This window comes from Mustela nivalis (genome assembly GCF_964662115.1).
Source record: "Mustela nivalis genome assembly, chromosome: 4".
In the NCBI taxonomy this organism is placed as follows: Eukaryota; Metazoa; Chordata; class Mammalia; order Carnivora; family Mustelidae; genus Mustela; species Mustela nivalis.
Genome location: NC_139023.1, coordinates 81,715,353 through 81,740,201, shown reverse-complemented (window position 1 = coordinate 81,740,201; position 24,849 = coordinate 81,715,353). Strand labels below are relative to the sequence as shown.

General features: G+C 35.7%; 2 protein-coding genes across 3 annotated transcripts in view; one reads left to right on the top strand and one right to left on the bottom strand.

Annotated features, from left to right (window-relative positions):
- MFSD8 (major facilitator superfamily domain containing 8) overlaps positions 1-11,785 on the bottom strand; it is a 36,814-nt gene extending 25,029 nt beyond the window's left edge. Inside the window, exons 1-3 of one of the 2 annotated variants that reach the window (XR_014310880.1) lie at positions 11,620-11,785; positions 6,515-6,606; positions 4,360-4,403 (exon numbers count right to left, since the gene is read on the bottom strand). Coding sequence is in view for 1 of the 2 variants with exons in the window: in XM_082727572.1 (XP_082583698.1) it covers positions 4,360-4,403; positions 6,515-6,606; positions 11,620-11,684 (201 nt within the window). In the remaining variant the exon portion in view is untranslated. The remainder of the gene's footprint in view (positions 1-4,359; positions 4,404-6,514; positions 6,607-11,619) is intronic. The other variant, XM_082727572.1, reaches the window with a different exon arrangement.
- A 49-nt stretch (positions 11,786-11,834) lies between these two features.
- Positions 11,835-24,849, top strand: part of ABHD18 (abhydrolase domain containing 18) — a 51,433-nt gene continuing 38,418 nt past the window's right edge. The window contains exons 1-3 of the mRNA XM_082727573.1: positions 11,835-12,166; positions 22,532-22,640; positions 23,275-23,359. Of these exons, the coding sequence (XP_082583699.1) occupies positions 22,549-22,640; positions 23,275-23,359 (177 nt within the window). The 5' untranslated portion in view covers positions 11,835-12,166; positions 22,532-22,548. The remainder of the gene's footprint in view (positions 12,167-22,531; positions 22,641-23,274; positions 23,360-24,849) is intronic.

Here is a 24,849-nt window from a genome sequence, read left to right as displayed (position 1 = left end):
TTCGAATTTTCCAAAATGAGTCAAGTTCTTCGCCTCCAGGACTTTGTGCTAGCATCTCTACTGCTCCCTTTTACCAGCAATCAGCAATGCCTTCCACCTCCAACTCCCTGGCCCACACCTTATCTTCGGGACACTAACATCTGCAGACCTTCAGAACTCAGCTCCAGTGTGACTTTGGAAAGTCTTCCAGAATTTCTTAAGTTTGGATTAGAAACATCCTCCTAATAGCCCATGCCTATCTGTCTGCCTCTCTCTCTCCTTCTCTCTGAATCTTTCTCTCTCTCTCATACACACACACACACACACACACACACCCATACATTTAAAAAAAAATTTTTTTTTAAAAGATTTTATTTATTTATTATTTAGAGAGCAAGAGAGCAGGGGAGGGGCAGAGGAAAAGGGAGAGAGAGAGACAGAGAATCTCAGGCAGACTCTGCACTGAGCACGGAGGCCCACACAGGGCTTGATTCCACGACCCTGAGATTATGATCTGAAGTGAAATCAAGAACCAGTTACTTAAGCAGCTGAGCTAACCAGGCACCCCATACCCATACTTTTAGACTTTTATGAGTATATAGTATATAGTAATCATCTGTAATAACTTGTATTACACTTCAGTGAAAGTTGGATCTATATCAGCTCTAAACAAAACCCTTTCCAAACTCCAAAGTACATGGTATCGAATTTCAAAACATTATTCTCTAAAAATGCTAACAACATTGACAAAGTCAAAGTTCTAGAAATCGTCATGCTTTGCTATAGGAATTAAGTCATGAGTATGGATGTTCCAAGCCTCTTTATGTGTAGATTATTGCTCATTATTTCAGTTAATAGTTACTAAGTGCCTTTCTATGACAAAAACTATGCTAGGAAATAGGGGTAGAAAGATGAGTTAATACAGAGTTTCCAAACTGGGTTTCATCATCAAGGAGTGTCCAAGCCAGGCTTTGCTTATCCAGTAATTATTAGCTGGTGGGGGTGGGAGAGAAGGGGAAATCACATGTTTCAATTCCTTATCTGTCAAATGAGGATATCTTCACAGAGTTGATATAAGAATTATTTAAGCCAATACTTGTGTAGTGCTTAGGGCAATGTCAGCATATATACAGACTCAATGAATGTTAACCTATACTACATAAAAACGAATATTTTTTAGTACTTTGTTTTACTAATATGTCAATTTTATTATTATACTTTATTATAATTTATGCATGAGTATTCCCACTATCTTCCTGCCCCTATAAGATAACCTATCCTTCCAACTTAAAATCTAGGTTTAAGAATATAAATCTTCCTGGAAATTTATCCCACTTCTGGGCAACAAAGTCTAAGCAATCTTAGTCTATGAGCCAGAACCAGAAAGAAGTACAATTCAGAGGTTCACACCAGTGCCAAATTCCTTTCAAATACATTACTGTTTTGTTTTGTTTTCTGGGGTTTTTGGGGGGCTGGGGGAGAGGTCTAGTTTTTTTTTATCTTTCTCACATATGGCATTTAAGCTAAGTAATATTTGTCAACATATTATAATAAAAAAGATGGTAGCCTTAAATTAAGATTTTAAAAGTTTAACCTAGTAGACATAGCACTAGTTGAGTCAGATTTTGGTTTCATATAGGTTTGGCTCTGCAATTTTCTAGCTGTGTGATCCTGGGCAAGCTACCTAACTTTCTGAGTATGAGTTTTTCACCTGCCAAACAGGAGTGGTAATAATCATTTCACAGAGTTGTTATGAATATCAAAAGGTGAAAGGTTTTTTACTGTACCTATCACACAGCGAACTTTCATTACTGTTATGAAATAACTTGAGAAAATTAGTTGATAACTTTTTTAGTGAAATTCCTTTATTTGTATTGTCAAAGAACTAATTATAAGTTTATGGACTCACTAAATTTACCTTTGAAGAGCTTTCAAGTATTTGAAGAAAGGAGTGTACTTTTTCAAAATTCAACATATTGTGCTGAGTAGACATAATTATTGTAGATACCCTTCTTTTGATAATTTTGGGGCTAAACAGACTGAATACAAGGATGACAGAAATAAAAAGAGTTTTGACACATGGAAATATATTTTTGGGAAAAAAGATATTGCTCTAGAATTGTTAAGTATTTTGCTTTAATTCTAGTGACTATGCCAGTAAGGAAAGAATTTTTAGTGTCATGTGTAATAATTTCAAGTAATATAATTTTTTGATTCATTTTCAAATAAATTTCAAAGTAGCAATGAAAATGTGGCACCAAATTCATAAAAAATGAAGTTTGTATTTCTGTCCTTATATTCCTTTTAAAATATCAGATATTTTAAAAGTTAGCATTTTCAGAAAGTTAAAAATTCATAAACACTAAAAAATCTAAAATGAAATATAAAATGTCAGTAAGTTCTTGTATCATAGGCATTATTTTTAATCTTCAGGTGTTCATCAGATATGTCCAGTATTTTTGTTGAAGTCATCTGAACATCCTAATGCTCAGATGGAGTAGTTAATTCTCCATAAACACACTGTTATGACACTCAGTGGTAAGTGTTAATGATAAAGGGGTATGGAAGCACACAGGAAAACCTTCTAACTTAAACTGGGCTGGGGAACAACCAGAGAAGGCTTTTTGGAAGAAAGCCTTGAAGAATGAATAAAAGATAACAGGGAAGTAGGGTGGAAGGGAAGGACAGAGGAAAGGAGAGAAAAAGGCAGGGAAAGCATTCCAGAAAAAAATGTATAAAGACCCGAGGAAGCTAGGTTCATTCAAGTAGATACATCTAACAAATTGTTTGCTGTAGATCTAACATGGACCAAAGCTTAGGATTTAGGCTACAACACACATACACATATGTGCGTGTACACACACACACACACACACACACACACACACACTGCTCAACCTCTGGGAAAAACCGACATATAAGGAGCAAGTTGAAAAAGAAAACCCACAAAAGACTTTAAGAACAAATATTTAAAGAGCAAAGCCAGGAAAAAGAAATGTATAAAAGCTAAGAGAGGATTTTCAGAAGCAGGGAGAGGACAACAATGCCAAATGCTACTCAAATGTCACCTAAAGTACTGAAAAATATCTATTGCTCAGCAATTAAGTAATTGAAGACCTTAAGGAGAGCAGTTTCAGGCCATCACAGGAGTTAATCTGCTTTAGCAGTTTAATGAGTGAACAGGAGGTGGGAGAGTAGGAGGAACTTGATCAAGAACCTTAACTGAAATATTCTTAGAGATGAATTATATCTGCAACTTATATACTGATTTTCAGTAAATTCATTCCTGAAGATTTAAGATAGAATTGACATATATTTACATTATGTTATATGTCACATATATATAATATACACAAATAAGTTATATATATAATTTATTTTTATATATACAAATATACACATATACATACATCAGTATATATACATATATACAAGTATATATATGTATTTGTATATATTATATATATGACATATAACATAATATAAATATATGTCAATATATATATAATCAAGTCCTACGAAGTCTATCTTTAAAATATATATATTATATATAATTTACTTATATCTATCTTTAAAATATATGAATATAAAATATAAAAATATAAAATATATATATATTTTAAAGATTTTATTTATTTATTTGACAGAGAGAGAGATCACAAGAGAGGCAGAGGCAGGCAGACAGAGAGAGGAGGAAGCAGGCTCCTTGCCAAGCAGAAAGCCTGATGCGGGGCTCGATCCCAGGACTTGGAATCATGACCTGAGCTGAAGGCAGAGGCTTTAACCCACTGAGCCACCCAGGCGTCCCATATATATATTTTAAAGGTAGACTTGGTAGGATTTGATGATTAACTGATATCAGAGTACCCACTAAACTTGTATCTTCTTGACCCCCTCCTTCCGATCTAGTAACCAAAGCATAAAAACACATATATTATCTATTCTTTTTACAATGTTATCTGACGACCCAAATTAATTCTACAGGAAAGCACAAAATTACTGCATTGAAATGTCATTTGTACATTTTGGGAATTCAGACAATGTATAATGTGTAGTGTCTTTTTTTATCAAGGAGCCAGTATTGATAGGATGTGAAAGTGGTTAGTAAGTAGGTCACCATACATCTACATTTGCTTGGGACTGTCCAGGATCCTGTTTCCTGATATAGTACTCCCTTCACTTCAAGAGTGTTCTGGTTTGCACAATAAAACATTTGATCACCTTACCTGCAAGGCTTTTTTGAGGAATTATTATCTCAAGTTACTCTAGTAAGGATTAAATCAATAAGACACCAGAGAGATTCTTAAGAAAACTTTTAACTATGTAAGAGTTACTATTACTATAGCTACTTAAGAGAATAATAGATTGAAGTGTACAAACCTTTTGGAGATATGGCCATATTGACATTATCACAATGGAAAATCCTGTAAAGAGGCAAAGTTTGTTATTTATGCTTAAAATGCTTTCATCAATATTTATAGATACAATTTTTTGAACATGAATAAAGTCCATGAATAACATGGACTTTATTTATTTATTTCAATATTTTATTTATTTATTTGACTGAGAGAGCACACAGTGGGAGCAGGAACTGCAGGCTCTCCACTAAGCAAGGAGCCCAACACAATGCAGGGCTTGACTTGAGCCAAAGGCAGATGCTTAATAACCAATTAAGTCACCCAGGCGCCCAATACATCGTTCTTTTTAGAAAGCCTATTTTTAAAAATAATTTAGTTATTAGTTTCATTTTACTGTATTTTGAATATTGATTTTGATGAAAAGAGGACTGAAATAGTAAACTAATATTTGAAATCAAGGTTACAATTTCACAATCAAGAAACTTATAACAGGTAAAATGTTTAACATACTAATTAAAATCCAAAGTTAAAATAATTTTCTTCTTTGGTATTAAAATTAAAATTATTACTTATAATTTTAGATAATTAAGTACTAAAATTAGAAGTATTTTACTTTATTTTATCTTAATTTCAGTAATAGTTAACATACAGTGTTATATTACTTTCAGGTGTACAATATAGTGATTCAACACTTCCATATATTACCCAGTGCTCCTCATGACAAATGCACTCCTTAATCCCCATCCTTTATTTCATCCAACCTCCCACTTCCTCTTCCCCTGACTGGCCATCAGTTTGTTCTCTATAGTTAGTTAAAAGTCTGTTTCTTGATTTCTCTCTCTCTCTTTTTTTTCCTTTGTTTTTTTTGTTTTGTTTCTTAAATTCCACACATGAATGGAATCATCTGTTATTTGTCTTTCTCTGCCTGACTTAGTTCACTTAGCATTATATTCTCTAGCTCCACCCATGTAGCATGTAGTTGCAAATGGCAAATTTTCATTCTATTGATCTGCCTTTCATTGCTTTAATTTGCAGGGGCCAGCTACAGAACCTAAAAAGTAGAGGAAAAGATTTTCCGCCCCACCAAATATACAATAGAGTATTATTCAGCCTTAAAAAGAAAGGAAATTCTGATTCATATTATAACATGGATGAATCTTAAGAACATTATGCTAAATAAAATAAACTAGTCACAAAAAGACAAACACTGTATGATTCCATTTATATGAAGTATGTAGAGTAGTCAAATTCATAGAAACAGAAAGAATGGTGGTTGCCAGGACCTGTGAAAAGGGGGAAATGAGGAGTTGTTTGATGGGTATAGAGTTTTAGTTTTGCAAGTTTGAATAAGTTCTGGATATTGGTTACATAATCATATAGACAAACAATACTTCTGATCTTAGAAATGCTTAAGATGGGGGGCGCCTGGGTGGCTCAGTGGGTTAAGCCTCTGCCTTCGGCTCAGGTCATGATCTCAGGGTCCTGGGATCGAGTCCCACGTCGGGCTCTCTGCTGGGCAGGGAGCCTGCTTCCTCCTCTCTCTCTCTCTCTGTCTGCCTCTCTGCCTACTTGTAATCTCTGTCTGTCAAATAAATAAATAAAATCTTTAAAAAAAAAAAAAAGAAATGCTTAAGATGGGAAATTTTATATTATGTGATTTTTACCAAAATAAAAAAATTTAAAAATGAAGTGATATTAAAATAAGATACTTTAGGGGCACCTGGGTAGCTCAGTTATTAAGCATCTGCCTTCAGCTCAGGTCATGATCCTGGAGTCCTGGGATCAAGCCCCACATCGGGCTCCCAGCTTGGTGGGAAGCCTGCTTCTCCCTCTCCCTCCTCCCCTCCTTGTGTTTTCTCTTTCACTGTCTCTCTCTGTCAAATAAATAAATAAAATCTTAAAAAAAATAAGATACTTTATCTAATTTTTATAATCATATATAATTTCTTTCTTTTTTTTTTTTTAAAGATTTTATTTATTTATTTGGCAGACAGAGATCACAAGTAGGCAGAGAGGCAGGCAGAGAGAGAGGAAGGGAAGCAGGCTCCCTGCTGAGCAGAGAGCCCGATGTGGGGCTCTATCCCAGGGTCCTGGGACCATGACCTGAGCCCAAGGCAGAGGCCTAACCCACTGAGCCATCCAGGCGCCCCTAATTATATATAATTTCTAATACTTACCTACACTGCTGAGAAACATAGTAAGATACAGAATCCTAATTGATATCCATCGGCTCTTATAATGCTCTTCAGTTTCTATAATATCCCATTCTCTAGGATTAAAGAAGAAAAAAGTAGTATAATGTTATCTCATTATGTATAAAACTTTCTCTGGCATAATATAATTTTCTTTCTTCTAAAGTAATTAAAAAAATAGGACAGAGGTGTAATTTACTAATATTGGTTTCTGCTATACTAATTATTTATGAATAAGTATTATTTCTTTGAATTTCCATGGATTATATTAATGCATCATTACACACAGAAACTTGGGAGACATGAGGTAGCTTAAAAGGGGTAACATTTTGTCAACTTAATTATTTTGCTACCGTTGACCTGCTATAAATTGAGTGTTTGAATTTGTTAAAGAAATAAATTAAATAAAGTATATCAAAATAAACTAGCTACAACAACTAGATCTCCTATGGATCAGATACACAACTACTACATATTTTAAACAATTAATTACTGTCATCATTATGACATGTTCTATTTGATGATAGTAAAGTGACTTTGCTGCAGGAAGCTATTTTGGCTGGGTGCTTTCAGCAAAATTAATGTAGAAATGACACCAGAAAAGTTTGATGTGACATTCCTAGGCCTGGGACCTCTTGAACACTTGGCTTTGCTTCAACATGGGTTACCAGACAAGTTCTATTTGTGGACTAAAGAGTCCAATGTCCCTCTAGACTAGGGTTGATCTTTCATATAAGCCTGTGACACACTCCAGGAAAGTATATTAAGCATACATCCTGCTCCAGTCAGGTGATACATGAGGGTGTATATGGATTCACTACTTTTGCACATTCACATACAGAAAAAGTTAACAAATTTACCTTAATATGAGCCTTGTATTTTCAAATAATTAAGACAAGCACAATAGACAAAATGCCTTATGTTCCAAAGTTATTTTCTAAACTAGACCTTAGAACTATCAAATAGCCATACCACCCTGAGATTATGACCTGAACTGATATCAAGGGTTGGGGGCTTAAAATGAACTACTGGGACTTCACCAAGATAAAAAGATTTTGCACAGCAAAGGACACAGTCAACAAAACCAAAGACAACCAACAGAATGGGAGAAGATATTTTCAAATGTCTTATCAGATAAAGGGCTAATATCCAAAATCTATAAAGAATTTATCAAACTCAATACCCAAAGAACAAATAATCCAATCAAGAAATGGGCAGAAGACATGAACGACATTTCTTAAAGAAGACAAATGGCCAACAGACACATGAAAAAATGCTCACCATCACTCAGCATCATGGAAATACAAATCAAAACCACAATGAGAAACCACCTCACATCAATTAGAATGGATAAAATTAGCAAGTAAGGAAATGACAGGTGTTGGTGAGTATGCAAAAAAAGGGGAACCCTCTTACATTGCTGGTGAGAAAGCGAGCTGGTGCAGCCACTCTGTAAAACAGTATGGAGGTTCCTCAAAAAGTTGAAAACAGAGCTACCCTATGACCCAGCAATTGCACTACTGGGTATTTATCCAAAGATACAAATGTAGTGATCTAAGGGGGCCCCTGCACCCCAATATTTATAGCAGCTATGTCCACAGTAGCCAAACTATGGAAAGAAACCAGATGTCCATTAACAAATGAATGGATGAATAAGATGTGGTAAGAGATTGTAATCACAGGAAATAAATTGAAGGTTGCTGAAGGGGAGGGGGATGTGGTGATGGGGAAACTGGGTGATGGAAAATTTTTTTTAAAGATTTTATCTATTTGACAAGAGAGAGAGACAGTGAGAGGAACACAAGCCAGGGGGGTGGGAAAGGGAAAAGACGGCTTCTGAGCAGGGAACCGGACGCAGGCCTGATCCCAGGACCCCGGGGATCATGACCCAAGCCAAAGGTAGATGCTTAAGGACTGAGCCATCCAGGCACTCCTTGTGGTAGGAGGCCTTAATTAACTCAGCTACCCAGGTGCCCCAAGTTACCATTTTTTTTTAAAGATTTTATTTATTTACTTGACAGAGATCACAAGTAGGCAGAGAGGCAAGCAGAGAGAGGAGGAAGCAGGCTCCCTGCTGAGCAGAGAGCCCGATGCGGGACTCGATCCCAGGACCCTGAGATCATGACCCGAGCCGACGGCAGCGGCTCAACCCGCTGAGCCACCCGGGCGCCCCCAAGTTACCATTTTTATTATATTTTCTTAATTGTGATGATTCAACCAACCATGTCACATGGCTAAGATTGAGTATTCTGAAGGTTTCTTTCTTGTATCAAAGAGGCATAAGAAAGAATCCCACACTTCCATGATAATTTGTCAAACTTGTAACTTAAAAACTAGGAAGAATACATAAAATCCTGGGGGGAATTTATCACCAAAATAAGTCAGATAAAATTTAACAGGAATAAGCAAAAAGTGCCAAATTTAGGTTCAATAGATCATGATTTAATACAAGGAGATTTGGGTAAACAGCAGTACTTTATTTTCAAAAAATGACTCTGTGTCTACTGAGGGAAAAATAAAACTACGTATTTACCAGAGAGAGCATTTGTGAACTACTGGAGAGCAAAAAAGAGCCCATATTCAAAGAAGATAAGAGAATAAAGTGTGTGCTCACTGAGAGAATAATGCAATGGTGTTACAGTATAAAATTTAGAAGACAAAAATAAATTGAGAATATTCTATAAGGATACGCTCTATAAGACCAGAGGTCCTAATAATATCTGTATTACAGAAATTACACTAAAGTTGCAAAGAAAAATTTTAAGCACCTATTAACCTTTTAGGATATTCTAAAAGAGGGATCAGCGAACTACAGTATTTAGTCCAAATCCAACCTATCACCTGTTTCTAGATCACCAGTTTCTACTGGAGAATAGATTTTACAGATGAATATCTGTGGGAAACTTGTTAGAAAACATCAACTTTTAACTCTAGTTAAGCAAAATGTCACCCTTGAGAAAGAAATTCTATTCCTCTTATGGATTTGTATTGCAAAAAATTTTATTCACTTATATTTTAAATTTCATTACTAGAATTTTTTTGAGAATATTTTTTCTTTCTTGTTATCTAAGTACCTAAATAATATCTTTGGTTTTGCCTCTTGTCCTGCAAATACTAAAATATTTACCATCTGGGCCTTTACAGAAAAAATTTGTCAATACCTTGTTCTCTTAAACACTACAGATGGGGTCAATGGAGATCACTGAGGGCTCGCGAGATCAGTATATTAAAATTAACCTTCTTAGTGAAGAAAAGTTGGTGGTAAACTAGGCTGAAATTTCTACAATTTACTCATAGGGAAAAGGGCTTTCCAATTATATATATATATATATATATATGTTCAAGTTTCTAAGGAATCTGTTTTAAAAGACAGCTTACTGAATTATCCTCAAAATAAACTCTTATTTAAAAAATACACCCTTATTTTTTAAATGCTAAATCTAGAATCTCAATCAAGTATTGTTTATGGACAGAACATCTGAACTTAGATGCATCCTAATGAGCCTCAATCATTCAGACGTAACTGAAACATAAGAGTATATAACAGTAAGAAGTAGATTTATTTGGACACAGTGACAGAATATATACTGTAAGACCACATCTAACTATTAACTCAAGGATCCTGAATCTATCTGAAAAATAGCCAAGAACCAGGTAGAAGCAAAAAGAAATTTGAGAAACCCAAATGTCACTAAATCTATGCGCTGAAGCATATGCACTTGACTAAGAGACATGGTTAGCCCTTAGTCATAGCTTCCATGTTCTAACTGCACATAAATCTATTAAGTTTAGAAATGGCTTTCAAAGAAGCGGCGAACTAGAAATCTCAAAAGCTGGGAGAAGAGAGGTTGCTGACAGTAGCAAAAACAAGAGCTGTCAATACATAACAAATCCATGATGAGAAATAGTCTGCTAGCAACAGAACAGGTAGAAAAACTAAAAAGCAGACATAAAACTTTGAACGTGTAGCAAGTATAGAGTAAATTAGTAAGAAAGTAGTGTAAAAGGCGCCTGGGTGGCTCAGTAGGTTAAGCATCTGCTTCCAGCTCTGGGCGCCCTGCATGGAGTTCCCTGCTCCGTGGGAGTCTGCTTCTCCAAATGCCCTTCATTCAGCTCATGCTCTATCAAATAAGTAAATAAAATCTCAAAAAAAAAGTAGTGTAAAATAAACTAGTATAGAAGCAAACAGTCCAAAATGTCTCAATAGCCCTGAGTACATTCTTCTATTATAGAATATTTGGGGCTTGATGATAATTGTACTGATCTCAAGGTAAAATGTACATAAAATCGCAATACATACATTCCGTTCAATAAATTGGGGACCAGGGAAACACACTGTCCAAAGAGTTTCAAACAAAGTCGTTACAATCAAAGTTTAGTTCTTAAGAAAGACAAAAGTGCAAAAAGTCACACGGTCGTTGACAGAAGAACTGCGTATTTATTAATTTACTTGATAAATTATGTCTCAAACAAAATACTGAATTCCGTTTTCCGAAAGACAAAAATACTTAATTGCGTAGTAAGAGACAAACCGAACAATTCTGAATCACTGTCCATAAAGTAGGATCAAAACAACCAGAAAGATAAGGGTCGAACCACAGTTCATCCTTATATGCTAAGAAATTAGTCTTCATATATTTGGTGTAGAAGAAAGCTGTGCTCATTTTATACAGGTTTACTTGCTAACGAAGTATCAAAAAGTTAGCACGTAATTAAGCCAATACTAAGGTTTCTTCAAGTATCGATTAAAACCATCGTTTTAGAGCTTTCGTGAAACGTGTAAAAGCGATGAGCTCCGTAGAGGAATGGAGAATGCGGCGGCTTAACGCGGCAACGCTGTTGGGAGTGAAGGGATTCAGGGGCAGTGCGACTTTCTCCAACACGGTCTACAGAGCTCGCTGGCTCGTCGCGACGCGCGGCCGAATTTCTTTCCTCTGCAGCGGGAGCATTACATCCCCCGGTCTCGCGCGAACGGCCACGGCCCCGGCCACCCCGAAACCTACGTCCGACCCCGTGAGGCTGACGCCGGGAAAGGCGCCAGTCCCAAGAGCGTAGGAAGGTGAGGGGGCCTTCCCCCAACATCCGCTCACCTGCTTCCGGGTGTGCGGTCGCCTAAAAGCGGCTCCTGCTCGGCCTCGATCCCCGGGCTCGCCATAGTTACATCGCCCACAAGGCGGAGTGAGGACAACTCTCGCGACACATCCTGCTCCCTCCCATCCCACTCGTCCAAGCTGTCAAAACAAGCCAGCAAGTGCGCGTGCGTACCCAGCAACTAGAAGTGGGCGGAGCGGCCCGAGGTCAGAGAGGGAGTCACGGGGCAGTCGCGACCGCGCCGGGCGGGAAGAGGTCAGGGGTGGGGCCCTGTGTCCTAGTCGTCCTCCTGGGGTTCGCGTTTCTCCGCCCACCCGGACTGCTTGAGAGAGCCGGGGAGGGTTCAGGGCGTGCCTAAACGGCTACCCCGCCCCGGGCTCGTCCCTCTCATTAGACTTTGGCTGTCTGGGCATTTTATTCTTGGGTTCCTGGAAAGATTCCTGCCACTGCATTTGTGGCTCCGACGGAGTCTTGGGAGCCAGGGGAAGGACAGCGCCAGCAGGCTCGGCTGGCAGGACAGCAGGCACCCTAGGAACGGCCGGTTCGGTAAGTAAGTAGCCGGTCTGGGCCGCGCTCCGGGAGCCTCTCGACACACTGCGTACGTGCCAGGAAGCAGGGACTCGGGGCTCAAGGCTTGGCGGGAGACGCGGGGGTCCCAGGCGCTGGACAAAGCGGGGCTTTAGGGCACGTTTTGGCCGACCCGGGTGAGTTAGGCTAGCGGGCAGTTTCCTATCCCGGTGGAAGGTGGAATTGTCTTGGCGCTGTTGTTTTCTCGCTCAGCTAACTATAAAGGCTAACTACCCTCCCTGTAGTGCCTTGTTAGGGCCTTGATGGGGGCTTTGAAGATGGGGTGCAGCCCTTTCTAATCTGCTGATCCTCAGATCGACATCTCACTGTCTCCAGCGCCTACTGGGGGATTCAGTCTTGCAAGATATCACTAGCAGACCCTGCTGCTGCAACCTAGAGGTTAGAAAAGGCCCAGCACCAGTTTAGCAATGATCAGCTCCTTTTATCATGAAGAAGATGACTTTTTTGGTTTTTTTTAGAAAACAGGGGTGTTCTGTATTGTTTTGTTTCGGTAGATCTTGATGCTGTCTCTTTCCTGGTGCTTACATATTAACATTTTGCTTCTACAAGTAGACTTGTAAGGTATTTGGTAGCAGTAGTCATTATGAATGTCATAATTGTTTTATTAGTGCTAGTACATTCTCATGTGATTTCATTTCATTACAACTGTCCTATGAGATAGGTAAAGCAGACACATTTCTATTTTATAGAGAACTAAGATTCAGAGAAGTTGACAATTTACACAATCACTTGGAGTGAAGAAAGTGGCAGAGTTGGGACTCAATTCAATTCTTTCAACTAATATTTATAAGCAGTTACCTATGCCAGACCCTGTATTAGTTATCTGTTGTGTAGTATATGCCATCACTTCTAACCTTTGTCTTGTTTGTGACCTTCTTCTGTTTATTCTATCAGGCACATTGCACTCATGAGCAGCTAAACTTGAAATTTGTTTTCTATTAGTTGCGAACTATTTTCTGAATCCAGACGATATTTTGTGCATGGATTCAGTTTTGCAAATTTGTTTGCAACAGTTCAAAAACTTAATCAGAATCCTATGACTGGTTCCAAGAAGGTATATAGGTTAAAAAATTAATATTTTTTTTGCCATAACATTGATTTAATGTATCATTGATTTATTTTCTAATCCCTGAAGTCTAGCACTGTGTGTGTGTGTGTGTGTGTGTGTATGAGCATTTCACAAAGGGACAGAATAATCTAGCAGAATTGCTAGATGAATATATGGTGAGTGAGTGCTTAATGACTCGCCTCATTTAATCCCAAAACAGTCTTCTGAGTTGGAATTGTGTAAGCATAGAAAGAAAGTGAAAGCATGAAGATTAGTTAATTTTCGTGGACAACACCACGAATAAATAACAGAGCAAAAATCCAAGAAATACAGGACTCCTGAATATAAAGCCTGTGCTTTTTCACAGCAGCCTTCCTATAAAAAGAATTTTAAGAAGAATCTTTTCCTGTACCTTTAAAATATATCAAAACAGGTGACCAATTTTTATATAAATTGAATAATTTGCTACTGTGTGTATAGTAGGCCAGGTATTATTCCCCTTTTATAGATTAAGGTGGCAATCAAGGTCACATTGCTAGTGAAGGAACCAGGTCTTCTGACACTGCTATTTTCCATTGCTACCTCCAAGTGATGACTTTAGACCACAAAAGTACATGGAATGAGTGTGTGTAAAACTGGTGAAATCTAAATAAGCTCTATGTATTGTACCATAGGAAAAAAAGAAAGAAAAAAACATTATTTCTTAGGAACAGTCCATCCAAACACAGTAAACATTTAAGAAATCTTTTAAAAATCTTAATTACTTTCTTTAAATCCCATGGAAAAGAAGAGCTAAATTTGAAAAAAGATTAGATTATTTGCTGAATGTTTCACATAAGGATGTGAGACAGTCACCTGTTTGAATTTCCTTAGATGACTGCTTAGAATAGCCACCCCTCAAAACAAATGAACAAATAAACTTCCTATTTATGTATCAACTTTATGAGGGTAAAAATCCAGAAAAAAATAGGATTTTAATGTTTAAATGCTGAAGTATTAGAGTGATAGATGAAAGTACTATATGGCATACAGACAGTGAGTGCCACTTCAGCAATAGAGCTCATTTCTAGGAAAGATTCATTTGTTGGCACTGTAATAGAACTTCTACTTTTGTAGAAGTTTGTTTTTGTGGAAGTACTTTGAGTTTTCCTTTAGCATTGCCTATATAAAAAATGAAGATGATAATTGTATCAGTTTGGCTTGACACACATACTTAAAAATGGGTCTGTCTTTGCAGAATTCACTGGTCAATCCAGCTAGATGTCGTTTTTTTTTTTTTTTTTTTTTTTAAAGTTTTCTGATGTGGCTGTAAATGGTGCCTCTTTTTGGTGAACTGGAGTTATCTTTACCCTGGACTTATATTATTATCTGTTCATGGTGACACTAGATACAGTTAGCCTTACCTAGACTTAGGTGTTTAGAACATCCCAGAAATCTAGACCTTAATATTGTTCTTGGGACTGAAGTGGGATTTAAGAAGTTCTTTGTAATCCTAAATGCCATAGCCAAACTTAAAGCAAGTTATGTGTATTTTTGATTTGCTTTCTATAAATTATTGGTCAGTAGTTTACTGCGGGTAAATACAGCAAGGAATATGCTCACTCTAGATTTGGAGAGCTGATTGTTATGGCCTATATCATATGGAATTAAAGTGATTTGGAAAGCTTTTCTGGTATAGGGTTGAAAATGAGAAATAACAACTTAGGCATATAATAAACATGCTACCTTATAAAATATTTGGAGTTCATTGTTCTTAGGTCTTTTCCTGCTTCTCTTAAATTTCTTGCTTTTGTATATTTGCCTTTGTTTACCATCTTAGAAGAATATTGGATAGAAAAATGGGATGTCTCATGAACAGTGTTCTTCTTTCTGTAAAATACAAGTGTTGGAATTCTGGGGTTATTCGTTTATTTATTTTTTTAAGAAGATTTTTTTTTTTTTTTTTTTAATATACTTGACACAGAGAGAGCACAAGCAGGGGGAGCAGCAGGCAGAGGGAGCAGCAGGCAGAGGGAGAGGGAGAAGCAGGCTTCCTACTGGGCAAGGAGCCTGATACGGAACTTGATCCCAGGACCCTGGGATCATTACTTGAACGGAAGACAGTGGCTTAACTGACTGAGCCACCAAGGTAGTTGGCTGCTCCCTTATTGGAGCATAATTTTGGAGTTTTTTATTGCTAATGTGGAATCTGCTATTGATGCTGTATATGTTATAAAGGAAGACATTAACCCCTATCCTTTCCAGCCATTATAGAGAAAATAAATAGCCCATGATGATGATATGTTATATGGCAAAGTTGGTGAGATGACATTCCCGTGGTTACATTAAGTTATATTAGACTCTGCCTTGCTAGCACTCTCAGTCTCACTGTCCTCCTGGCTTTGAAGAGGCTAGCTGCTCTTTTGTAAATTTCCTAGGGAGAGAGCCATGTGGTAGGGAACCATGGATAGCCCCTAAGAGCTGAGGTTGGCCTCTGGTTGACAAATAGCAAAATATTGAAACTCTCAGTCCTCTAGCTATGAATAAATGAATTCTGCTAACAAACTGAATGGTCTTATAAGCAAGTTTTTCTCCAGTCAAGCTTCCAGATGAGAGCACAAACAGCCCACACCTAGATTAAAGCTAGATGAGACTCTAAAGCAGAAAACATAGGTAGGCTGGGTTCTTGGAAACTAATCAAGAAAGGGGAAGTAAGAGGATGGGGGAAACCAATTAAAGAGATCTGTTCTTCAAATTCTTCTATTTAAAGGCATTAGTGAGATCTTCAAATATTTAAATTATGCTGTAGCATTCTTTTAAGAGACTAATACAGGCTTTGAGTTCTATTCTTAGATTCGTAGGATAGTGAACTATTTGTGCTTACTGAGAAGGTTGTCAAGAGGGAAAGAAAGTATCAATTAACTTCTGAAGAATTTTGTAGAGAAACTATCAAATTAACTCCAGTTTCTAAATTTTTCAATTTTTTATTTTAAAATACGTATCATATAAAATTTACCATCTTAACGATTTTTAGATTTACAGTTCAGTGGTATTAAGTTCAGTCATACTGTTGTGCAGACATTACCACCATTCATCTATACAACTCTACATCTAGCAAAACCAAAACTCTCTACACATTAGACAATACCCATCTCATTTTCCTGTCCCCTTAACCCCTGGTAGCCACCATTCTGCTTTCTGCTTATGCATCTGGCTGCTATAGGTTCCTCATAAAAGTAGAATCATACAGTATTTGTCTTTTTGCGACTAGTTTCTTTCACTTAGCATAATGTCCTTAGGGTTCTTCCACATTGTAGCATATGTTAGAATTTCATTCCTTTTTAAGACTGAATAATATTCTATTGTATGTATACACCACATTTAGCTTTTCCATTCATCCATTGACGGACATGTAGGTTTTTTTCTATCTTTTAGCTACCAAATTATAAATTTTAAGAAGGCAGACAAAACATAGCTAATTAAAAAAAAACATAGCTAATTAAATAACTACTGTTTGTTTTAGATAGAATACTGATTTTAGGTCTACCTTGTGACATGTTTAATTCTTTTAAAATCATTATTTATTTACATCTTACCTATACCATTTTATAGGATTGGATAATTTACAATAATGTACCCTTTTATAGTTGTATTTTTGCTTTTGTGACATTTGTGACATGTATATGATTTATTTGATTTTCTAGCCCAAGGGTCAGCATACTGTGGTCTGTGGGCCAACCTGCCTGCTTTTGTATGGCCCACGAACTAAGAGTAGTTTTTACAGATGAACTCAATTTGGTATTGAGTTCCCATTTATGTTTATCATAACTTATAAAATATCCTTTTTATATTAGTATTAGTACTCAATTTGGTATTAACATTGAATCCCCATTACACAAAGTCCCAAGAAAAAAATTTTACTTCTCTCATTTCTAGACCTGTATTATAAAAGATTGCTTATTATTATATTTGAATTTCCTCAGTTAAAAAATATGTGAATATTAGTTTTCTTTTTTATAATATTTATGTACCTACATAATACCTTTGATTTTACCTCTTGCTTTGCAAGGCCTATAATATTTACTATCTAACCCTTTATAGATAAGTTCACAGTATCTCTCCTCTATTCTATTTATAACATTGTTCTTTGGAGATACTATTTTTAAACCCGTTATTTTTTTATGTTTATGTCATTTATTTAATATTTTTCCATGCAGAATTCTATGAGGTATCATTTTGTAATTGGATATATTCAGTACAAATTTTTCTAAAAAATATTCTTTAGCTTTTTTTAATTTTCAGATCATTATTTTCTCTAAAAAAGGAGTATCATTAAAGATATCTTAGAAAAATGTTAATCAAATTTAAAAAGGCAGGCTTATAAAAATCCTTAGGATAATAGATTAAGGAGTATAATCCTGAAAGTTGGTAACATGCATGGAACTTTTTCACTCTATGACTTATGATCTTGGGTTTCTGATATGGCTTAGCTTATAAGAATTTGGAGAAATGGTATGGCATGGTGGAGAGATGCGTATTCCATCACAGAGGAATAAATCTCCCCTAAGAATTTGATACACTCATTCCTGGAATGTAATTCTAGTACAAAACTTGTGGGATTGAAGGAAAAAATCTAGAATAAACTGTTTCTTATGAAATAGGAATATTCATCTAAAGAAAAAGTATAAGGAAAAAGGAAACCTTCCAAATAAATAATTTGTTAGCCTTGTAACAATGCTTCATAAAAATACTTAAAGGATAGAATAAAATATTAATGGAGGAAACAAAACTCTGGATGGAAAGACTAAAAAATAATAAGTGTTACTAAGTTAATATATGGATTGTACACACTATTGGTTATATTATAAAAAGGATATTTTATAAGTTATGATAAACATAAATGGGATGTATATGGAAAACTCATTGTAGACATTTAAACACTAAAACAACATTTATAAGAGCTGCTTGAAAGGTCTTTTAAAAATGGGATATAAGTTTTAGAACTAGATCTAAGTTTATAGATGATTTCTAGATTTCTTTTTAAAGATTATTTATTTATTTATTTGAGAGAGAGATTGAAAGCACAAGCATGGGTTAGGTGCAGAGGGAGAGGGAGAAGCAAACTTCCCGTTGAGCAGGGAGCCCAATGTGGGGCTCCATCCCAGGACCCAGAGATCATGACCTGAGCTGAAGGCAGACACTTAACCCACTGAGCCCCCAGGCACCCTGAAGACCTCTAGATTTAAAAAATAGGAATTAGTTGGGTCATCTGGGTGGCTCAGTCAATTAAGCATCCCACTCTTGATTTCTGCTTGAGTCATGATCTCAGGGTCCTGGGATCAAGCCCTGCTTGGAGCTCTGCTCTCAGCAGAGAATCTGCTTAAGATTCTCTCTCTTCCTTTCCCTTTGCCCACTGTCCTCTCCCAGGCCCCATGTTTGATAACCTGAGATTACTTTCCTTAAGATTACCAAAAAAGGGGAAATTCCATAAATTGCTGTATGGCCTCACCTTGCCCTCAAATTGTGGCCTCCTACCACTGTCTTGTGGCAGTCTTTGCTTTGCTATCCTGCAGGCCACTTCCTTGCAGTGTATTCAGTAAACTTTTACCCCCATTATTCTGCCTTGGATGAATTCTTTCAGCACTTGTGCCCCGAGCCTCCATCTGATTGGATTACTCCACATTTGGTGGCCGCCCATTTGATTAGGAGACCCACGATATGGATAATCAGTAATATTGTTGCTCTTAGTTGTAGGTATAGCACTTGCATTTGCAAAGTGCTGTTTAAATGCTTCACAAATGGTAACTCATTTACTTCTTATACCAATCCTAAGGGATAAGTACTGTTATTATCCCCATTTTACAGATGACTCACAGAAAGGATAAGTAACTTGCTCAAAGTCACATGGTAGAGGTAGGCATTATGACATATTGAACCTTAAATATATCTCTTTCAAATTTATATACACTCAAATATAAGACAACTAAATGTAAATAATTTTTTTAAAAATGGAAAATCAAAACCAGAAATCTAAAAGAATTAAACCCAAAAGGTATCATAGTAATAAATATAAACGGTCTAAGCTCATTTGTTAGTAGAAAAAAATGAGACAGTCCTATAAATCAGCAGGGTGCAGGACAACATTGGAAAAAGACAAATAATGAAGGTGGTCTCTTTTGTGTTTAAAAACAAACACACCAAAACTCTTAAAATATGTGTACATGTATGAGTGGATAGAGGTCACAGGTATACAGCCTTAAATGTAGTGTTTACCTTTTAGGAGGAGAGGAAACTTAGTAGAAATAAAGAAGAAAGATTTCTCATCTTTACTCTATGTATATATTTTTGAAAGATTATGTATTTGAGAGAGAGTGGGAACAGGGAGAGGGAGAGAGAGAGAATCTTAAGCAGACTTTGTGCTGAGCATGGAGCCAATTGTGGGGCTCAATCCCACAACCCTAAGATCATGATCTGAGCTGGAACCAAGAGTTGGATGCTCAACAAACTGAGTCACCCAGGTGTTCCTACGCTATATATTTTTATGTTGTTAATTACTGCCAAAAATATGTAATGTAACTAGTAAGTTTTTTTAAAGTTTGTGTAGGTAAGTAAACAGTGTCAATAAGATAAGATTCCAAACTGTTAGCACTAAATGTCTCTGAAAAGTAGAATTGGAAGTAATGGAAACAAGATTATTCTTCCTTTTTTACTATACCTACTTCTGTATTGTTTGAATTTTAAATTGTTATAGTAAGCATCTAAATTAGCAAATAAAGAAGAGACATAATCACTTCTCTTGAATTTCCTCTTACATAAATTATTTGTTCCTGTCCTTTACCTTTACCTACAAAATAGATAGTTCTTACAGATTTCATTGGAACATTGTCCATTAGTAGACACGAGGAAGTATATGATTTTAATTAGATTAGCAGTTTAAAGTCTTGGCCGAATCTTATTATTATATGGTATTGCCTTAAATGTTACCTCTTTGGTTAAGTGGGACATTTTTCTACTGTCAGAGGAGGCTTCTGGTATTTATTACATTCTCTTGTTATATTATCATTATAGTATTGTCATCATCTATCTACTCTTTGCTTTTTTTTTTTTTTTTTTTTAGTAATTTGTTTTCCTCCACTAAAATAAAAGATCTGTGAGATGAACAGTGTGCCTCGAACATCTTTTAACACATGCCCTAAAATAATTCTTGGCATATGTAAGCATTTAATAAATACCTTTTGCTTAAATGAAAAAAAAGTAATATTTTTGGGGCACCTGGGTGGCTCAGTGGGTTAGAGCCTCTGCCTTCAGCTCAGGTCATGATCCCAGGGACCTGGGATCAAGCCCCGCATCAGGCTCTCTGCTCAGCAGGAAGCCTGCTTCCCCCTCTCTCTCTGCCGACTTGTGATCTCTGTCAAATAAATAAATAAAATTTTTTTAAAAAAAGTAATATTCTTAAAAAGTTCAGAAACTGAAATTTGTTTTAGGCCATCCTAGAATGGTTTAGCTTTGGGGAACTAATTGATGATAATTCATTGTAGTCTAGTAATCAGAATACTAGTTTATTTATTTATGATGGTATATATAAATAGTATAAACAAAGCTGGATATACATTATGGGTTATTTTCTTTCGCATGATTATGCCAAAACCAAATTTTTATCAAGAATGAAAATTGAAGGGGCGCCTGGGTGGCTCAGTGGGTTAAGCCGCTGCCTTCAGCTCAGGTCATGATCTCAGGGTCCTGGGATCGAGTCCCACATCGGGCTCTCTGCTCAGCAGGGGGCCTGCTTCCCTTCCTCTCTCTCTGTGATCTCTTCCCTTCCTCTCTCCTACTGTGATCTCTCTCTGTCAAATAAATAAAATCTAAAAAAAAAAAAAGAATGAAAATTGAAAAAGAAAAAAAAAAGAATGAAATTGAATAACACATGAATTAGGAGAAAGAGAATTAGGAGAAAGAGAGTTAAAGTAGTATTTAAAAATTAAATTTTTAAATTTAAATATTAAATTTTTAAATTTAATTTAAAAATTAAAAAATGCTAAATACTATAGATTATATTGCTCAACAAGTACCTTATCTAGTAAATGTTTGTTCATGATCCTGAGGCAATATGAAGGATTTGGTTTTGCTGGTCCAGTCATAAAAATAAAGTGCCAGCCCATTTAGATTTTATACCTATATAAACAAAGAACATTAAATTAAACTCATATTTTGTTACAGATCAAAGAGTAAAAGTATAAAACATAAGTGGTGATTCCATGAAAACATTCAGAATAATAAGTACTTACTACATCTCACTGATGGAAGTGCACATTTACATTTTCCATTTTTCTAAATAGAATAAACTCTGAAACTGAATCAGATTTTGCTCACAAGTCAAAACTACACTGTTCTAATTGAAAAGATTGAGGCAGATATTTTAAAAATCAAAACACAAAGTTTTTAGAAATATTTGGAAAAAATAGAAAAGTGGTCCAACATAGCATTGCTTAATTATTGCTTTTCATGCACTATAGTGTAGACAGGCAGTGTAGAATAATAGTTAGAAATTGCTATGTGTCAGGGATTCAGTTTTAGCTCTGCCTACCAGTAGCTGTGTGATCTTAGATAAATCACCTGTTTTCTCTGTGGCTTAGTTTCCTCATCTTGGGGTAATAGATTCTTTTTTCATAAAGTTGCTGGGAGGTTTAAACGAGAGAGAGAGAGAGAGTTTGTAGTTTTATAAAATGGTGCCTGGCAGATAATACAGTACTACATAGCCCTCCAATAGTTATCCAATAAATATTGAGTGTTACTGTTAGTCACTCTGCTGAGGATGGGAAGATCCTTCCCTAAAGGAATAGAGTATATCTTCTCTACTTTTATCCCATTTCTTTTTTTCTATATCTTATATCCAAGAGAATAATTCAAGGTACATCATTTAATCTCAGTCTTTTATTTTTTCTCAAGTTTTATTGATGTATAGTTAATATATAATATGTTATTAGCTTAAGGTTTACAGCATAATGATTTGATATAGGTATATATTGTAAAATGATGAGCACAATAAGTTTAACACCATCACCTAACATAGTTATGAACTTTTTCTTTTGTGATGCGTACTTTTAAGATCTATAAGATAAGTAGTTTTGGGGATGTAATGTACAGCATGGTAACTATAGTTCAAAATACATATTTGAAAGTTGCAAAGAGAGTAGATCAATGTTTATTTTTTACCTGATATTTAAAGAGATGGTTAGGAAATTGACCTGCTGCCTAAAATAAAATATTTTAAAGTAATTTTAAATCCTGTCTTATAGATGTTTGTTTGCTACTAATGGGTGTGAGCAAATTAGATATTCTATACCGGAGACTTCTCCTCACAAAACTTTTTATCAGAGGATGGGGGAGGCCAGAAGATCTCAAAAGGTAAACTTTTTTTTTTCCCGAATTTGCTTATTCTAAATTTGTTGTAGTAAACATTTCAATTTTTTTTTCAGTGATAAAATCCTTTACTATAAATATAAAGTGATTGGTCAGTTAAACATAAAAGTATATGAAACATGTCATTATTTCCTGTTGTCTTTTGTCTTTTTAATTATTTCTCTTGAGTTTTAAACCATATAATCATAAATTGACCTATTTTAAAAGCAGTTTTAAAATTAAAGAGGTCTTAAATACAAACTAGATTTTTAACTTTAATGATTTTTAAGTTGTTTAGAGTTTCCAGGGACTGAGCTTCCTCGAGTAAGTAGAATCTGTAATAGCTATAAAACTGAGCTATACTGTAGTTCATGGAAATATTTAGAAAATGAATTTTCAGGATTTATGCCTTTAATTTTGAGTCTTGTATGTGTTAATTGCTTTTTGAACAATGATATTTCTCACATACTTTATGAGACAAAATGTCCAGCTTGAATAAAAGCCAATAGCCTCATCTTTTTCTTTAATGATTCAAATTAAATTTGGATATAGCTTATGAACTGGACTTGCAAATTTTTCAGGATTATACACTTCCAATACAATGGGCATACTGAATTTTTCCTTTTTTCCCCCTTAATAGACTCTTCGAATTCAGAAAGATGATTGGAAATCGAGAAAGATGTCAGAATCTGGTTTCAAGTGATTATCCAGTACACATTGATAAGGTATTTAAATGAAAGAAATAAAGTTAACAGAAATTCTGGTTTAACATAAATGTGTCAAGAATTGGTTGGGAGTGCCTGGGTGGCTCAGTTGGCTAAGCATCTGCCTTTGGCTCAGGGCTGATTTCAGAGTACTGGGATCGAGTCCTACATCAGGCTCTCTGCTCAGCAGGGTGTCTGCCTCCCTCTCCCTCTGTTGGTGCCCCTCTAACCCTACCCTTGAGCCTCCACTTGTGCTCTCTGGCTCTCTATCAAATAAGTAAAAATCTTTAAAAAAAAAAAAAAGAGTAAATTAAATGTTAGACTATACTAACAGAAAACACTAAAACATAAGTGCAGTATAGATTTTTCATGTAATATAATTAAATACTATGTATGTCCTAGCAGGATGCTTGTAATTAAGAGCATATATTTAGTACTTGCCTAAATACAAGAAAATATTTAAGTCTCGATTTTTTTGAGCCTTGTTTTGTATCTTTAGGTATCTTTAGGAGGGTTAACATAAATTATTCAACATTTTAGAACAACTTTAAGTAATATAGGGAAGTATTCTAGTTGGAGAATCGGCACCTGAGAAATTACCAAAACAGATTCTATTTTTTAAAAAATTTTATTTATTTTAGAAAGTGAGAGTGAATGAGAGAGAGTGCAGGGGGAGGGGCACAAGGAGAGGGAGAAGTATACTCCCCACTGAGCTGGGAGCCTGATGGAGGGCTGGATCCTGGGACTCTGGGATCAGGATCTGAGCTGAAGGCAGATGCTAAACTGATTATGCCACCCAGGCGCACCCAAAAACAGCTTCTAAATAACATCAGGGAAATGTTATGGGATGTAGTTAATTGATGAGAGAATGGTAGAAAGAAAATGCTGTAGCATTAGAGAAGATGAGAAAATACATTTGAAATAGTTTTTTTTTTTATTTTAATTTTTTTTTTTAGCAACCATATGTTTTTCTGTAAAGCAGTTCTAGGTTTATATAATTGAATAATTGAGGTATTATTGGGGGGGGGAATGCATTTATTTCACGTCCATCATTGCCAAAGTAACTCTGCTTTCATCTCTTACATGTATTAGATATATTCAGAAGATTTCATTTTTCAAAGCAGTTCCACTGCTAAAAACAAAATTTTATAAACTGGAAATCCCTTGTCTATATCATATAGTTGTTCTTTCTATAGCTTCTGGATTTAGAACACTTCTACCTCAAATTTTGCTAAATATGTCTATTATTGCTATTTTTTTCTATTAAAAATCGATTTAATTTCTATTAAATTAAAAGCATACCAAGTGAAAAACCAAAACTATAACTATCTGCCACTTTCCATCACTTAATTCCATTTCTCTCCCAAGGAGGAGTTACTGTTAAGATCTTAGAATGCAGTCTTTATTTATTTATTTTTTTTAAAAGATTTTATTTATTTATTTGACAGAGATCACAAGTAGGCAGAGAGACAGGCTGAGAGAGAGGGGAAGGGAAGTAGGCTCCCTGCCAA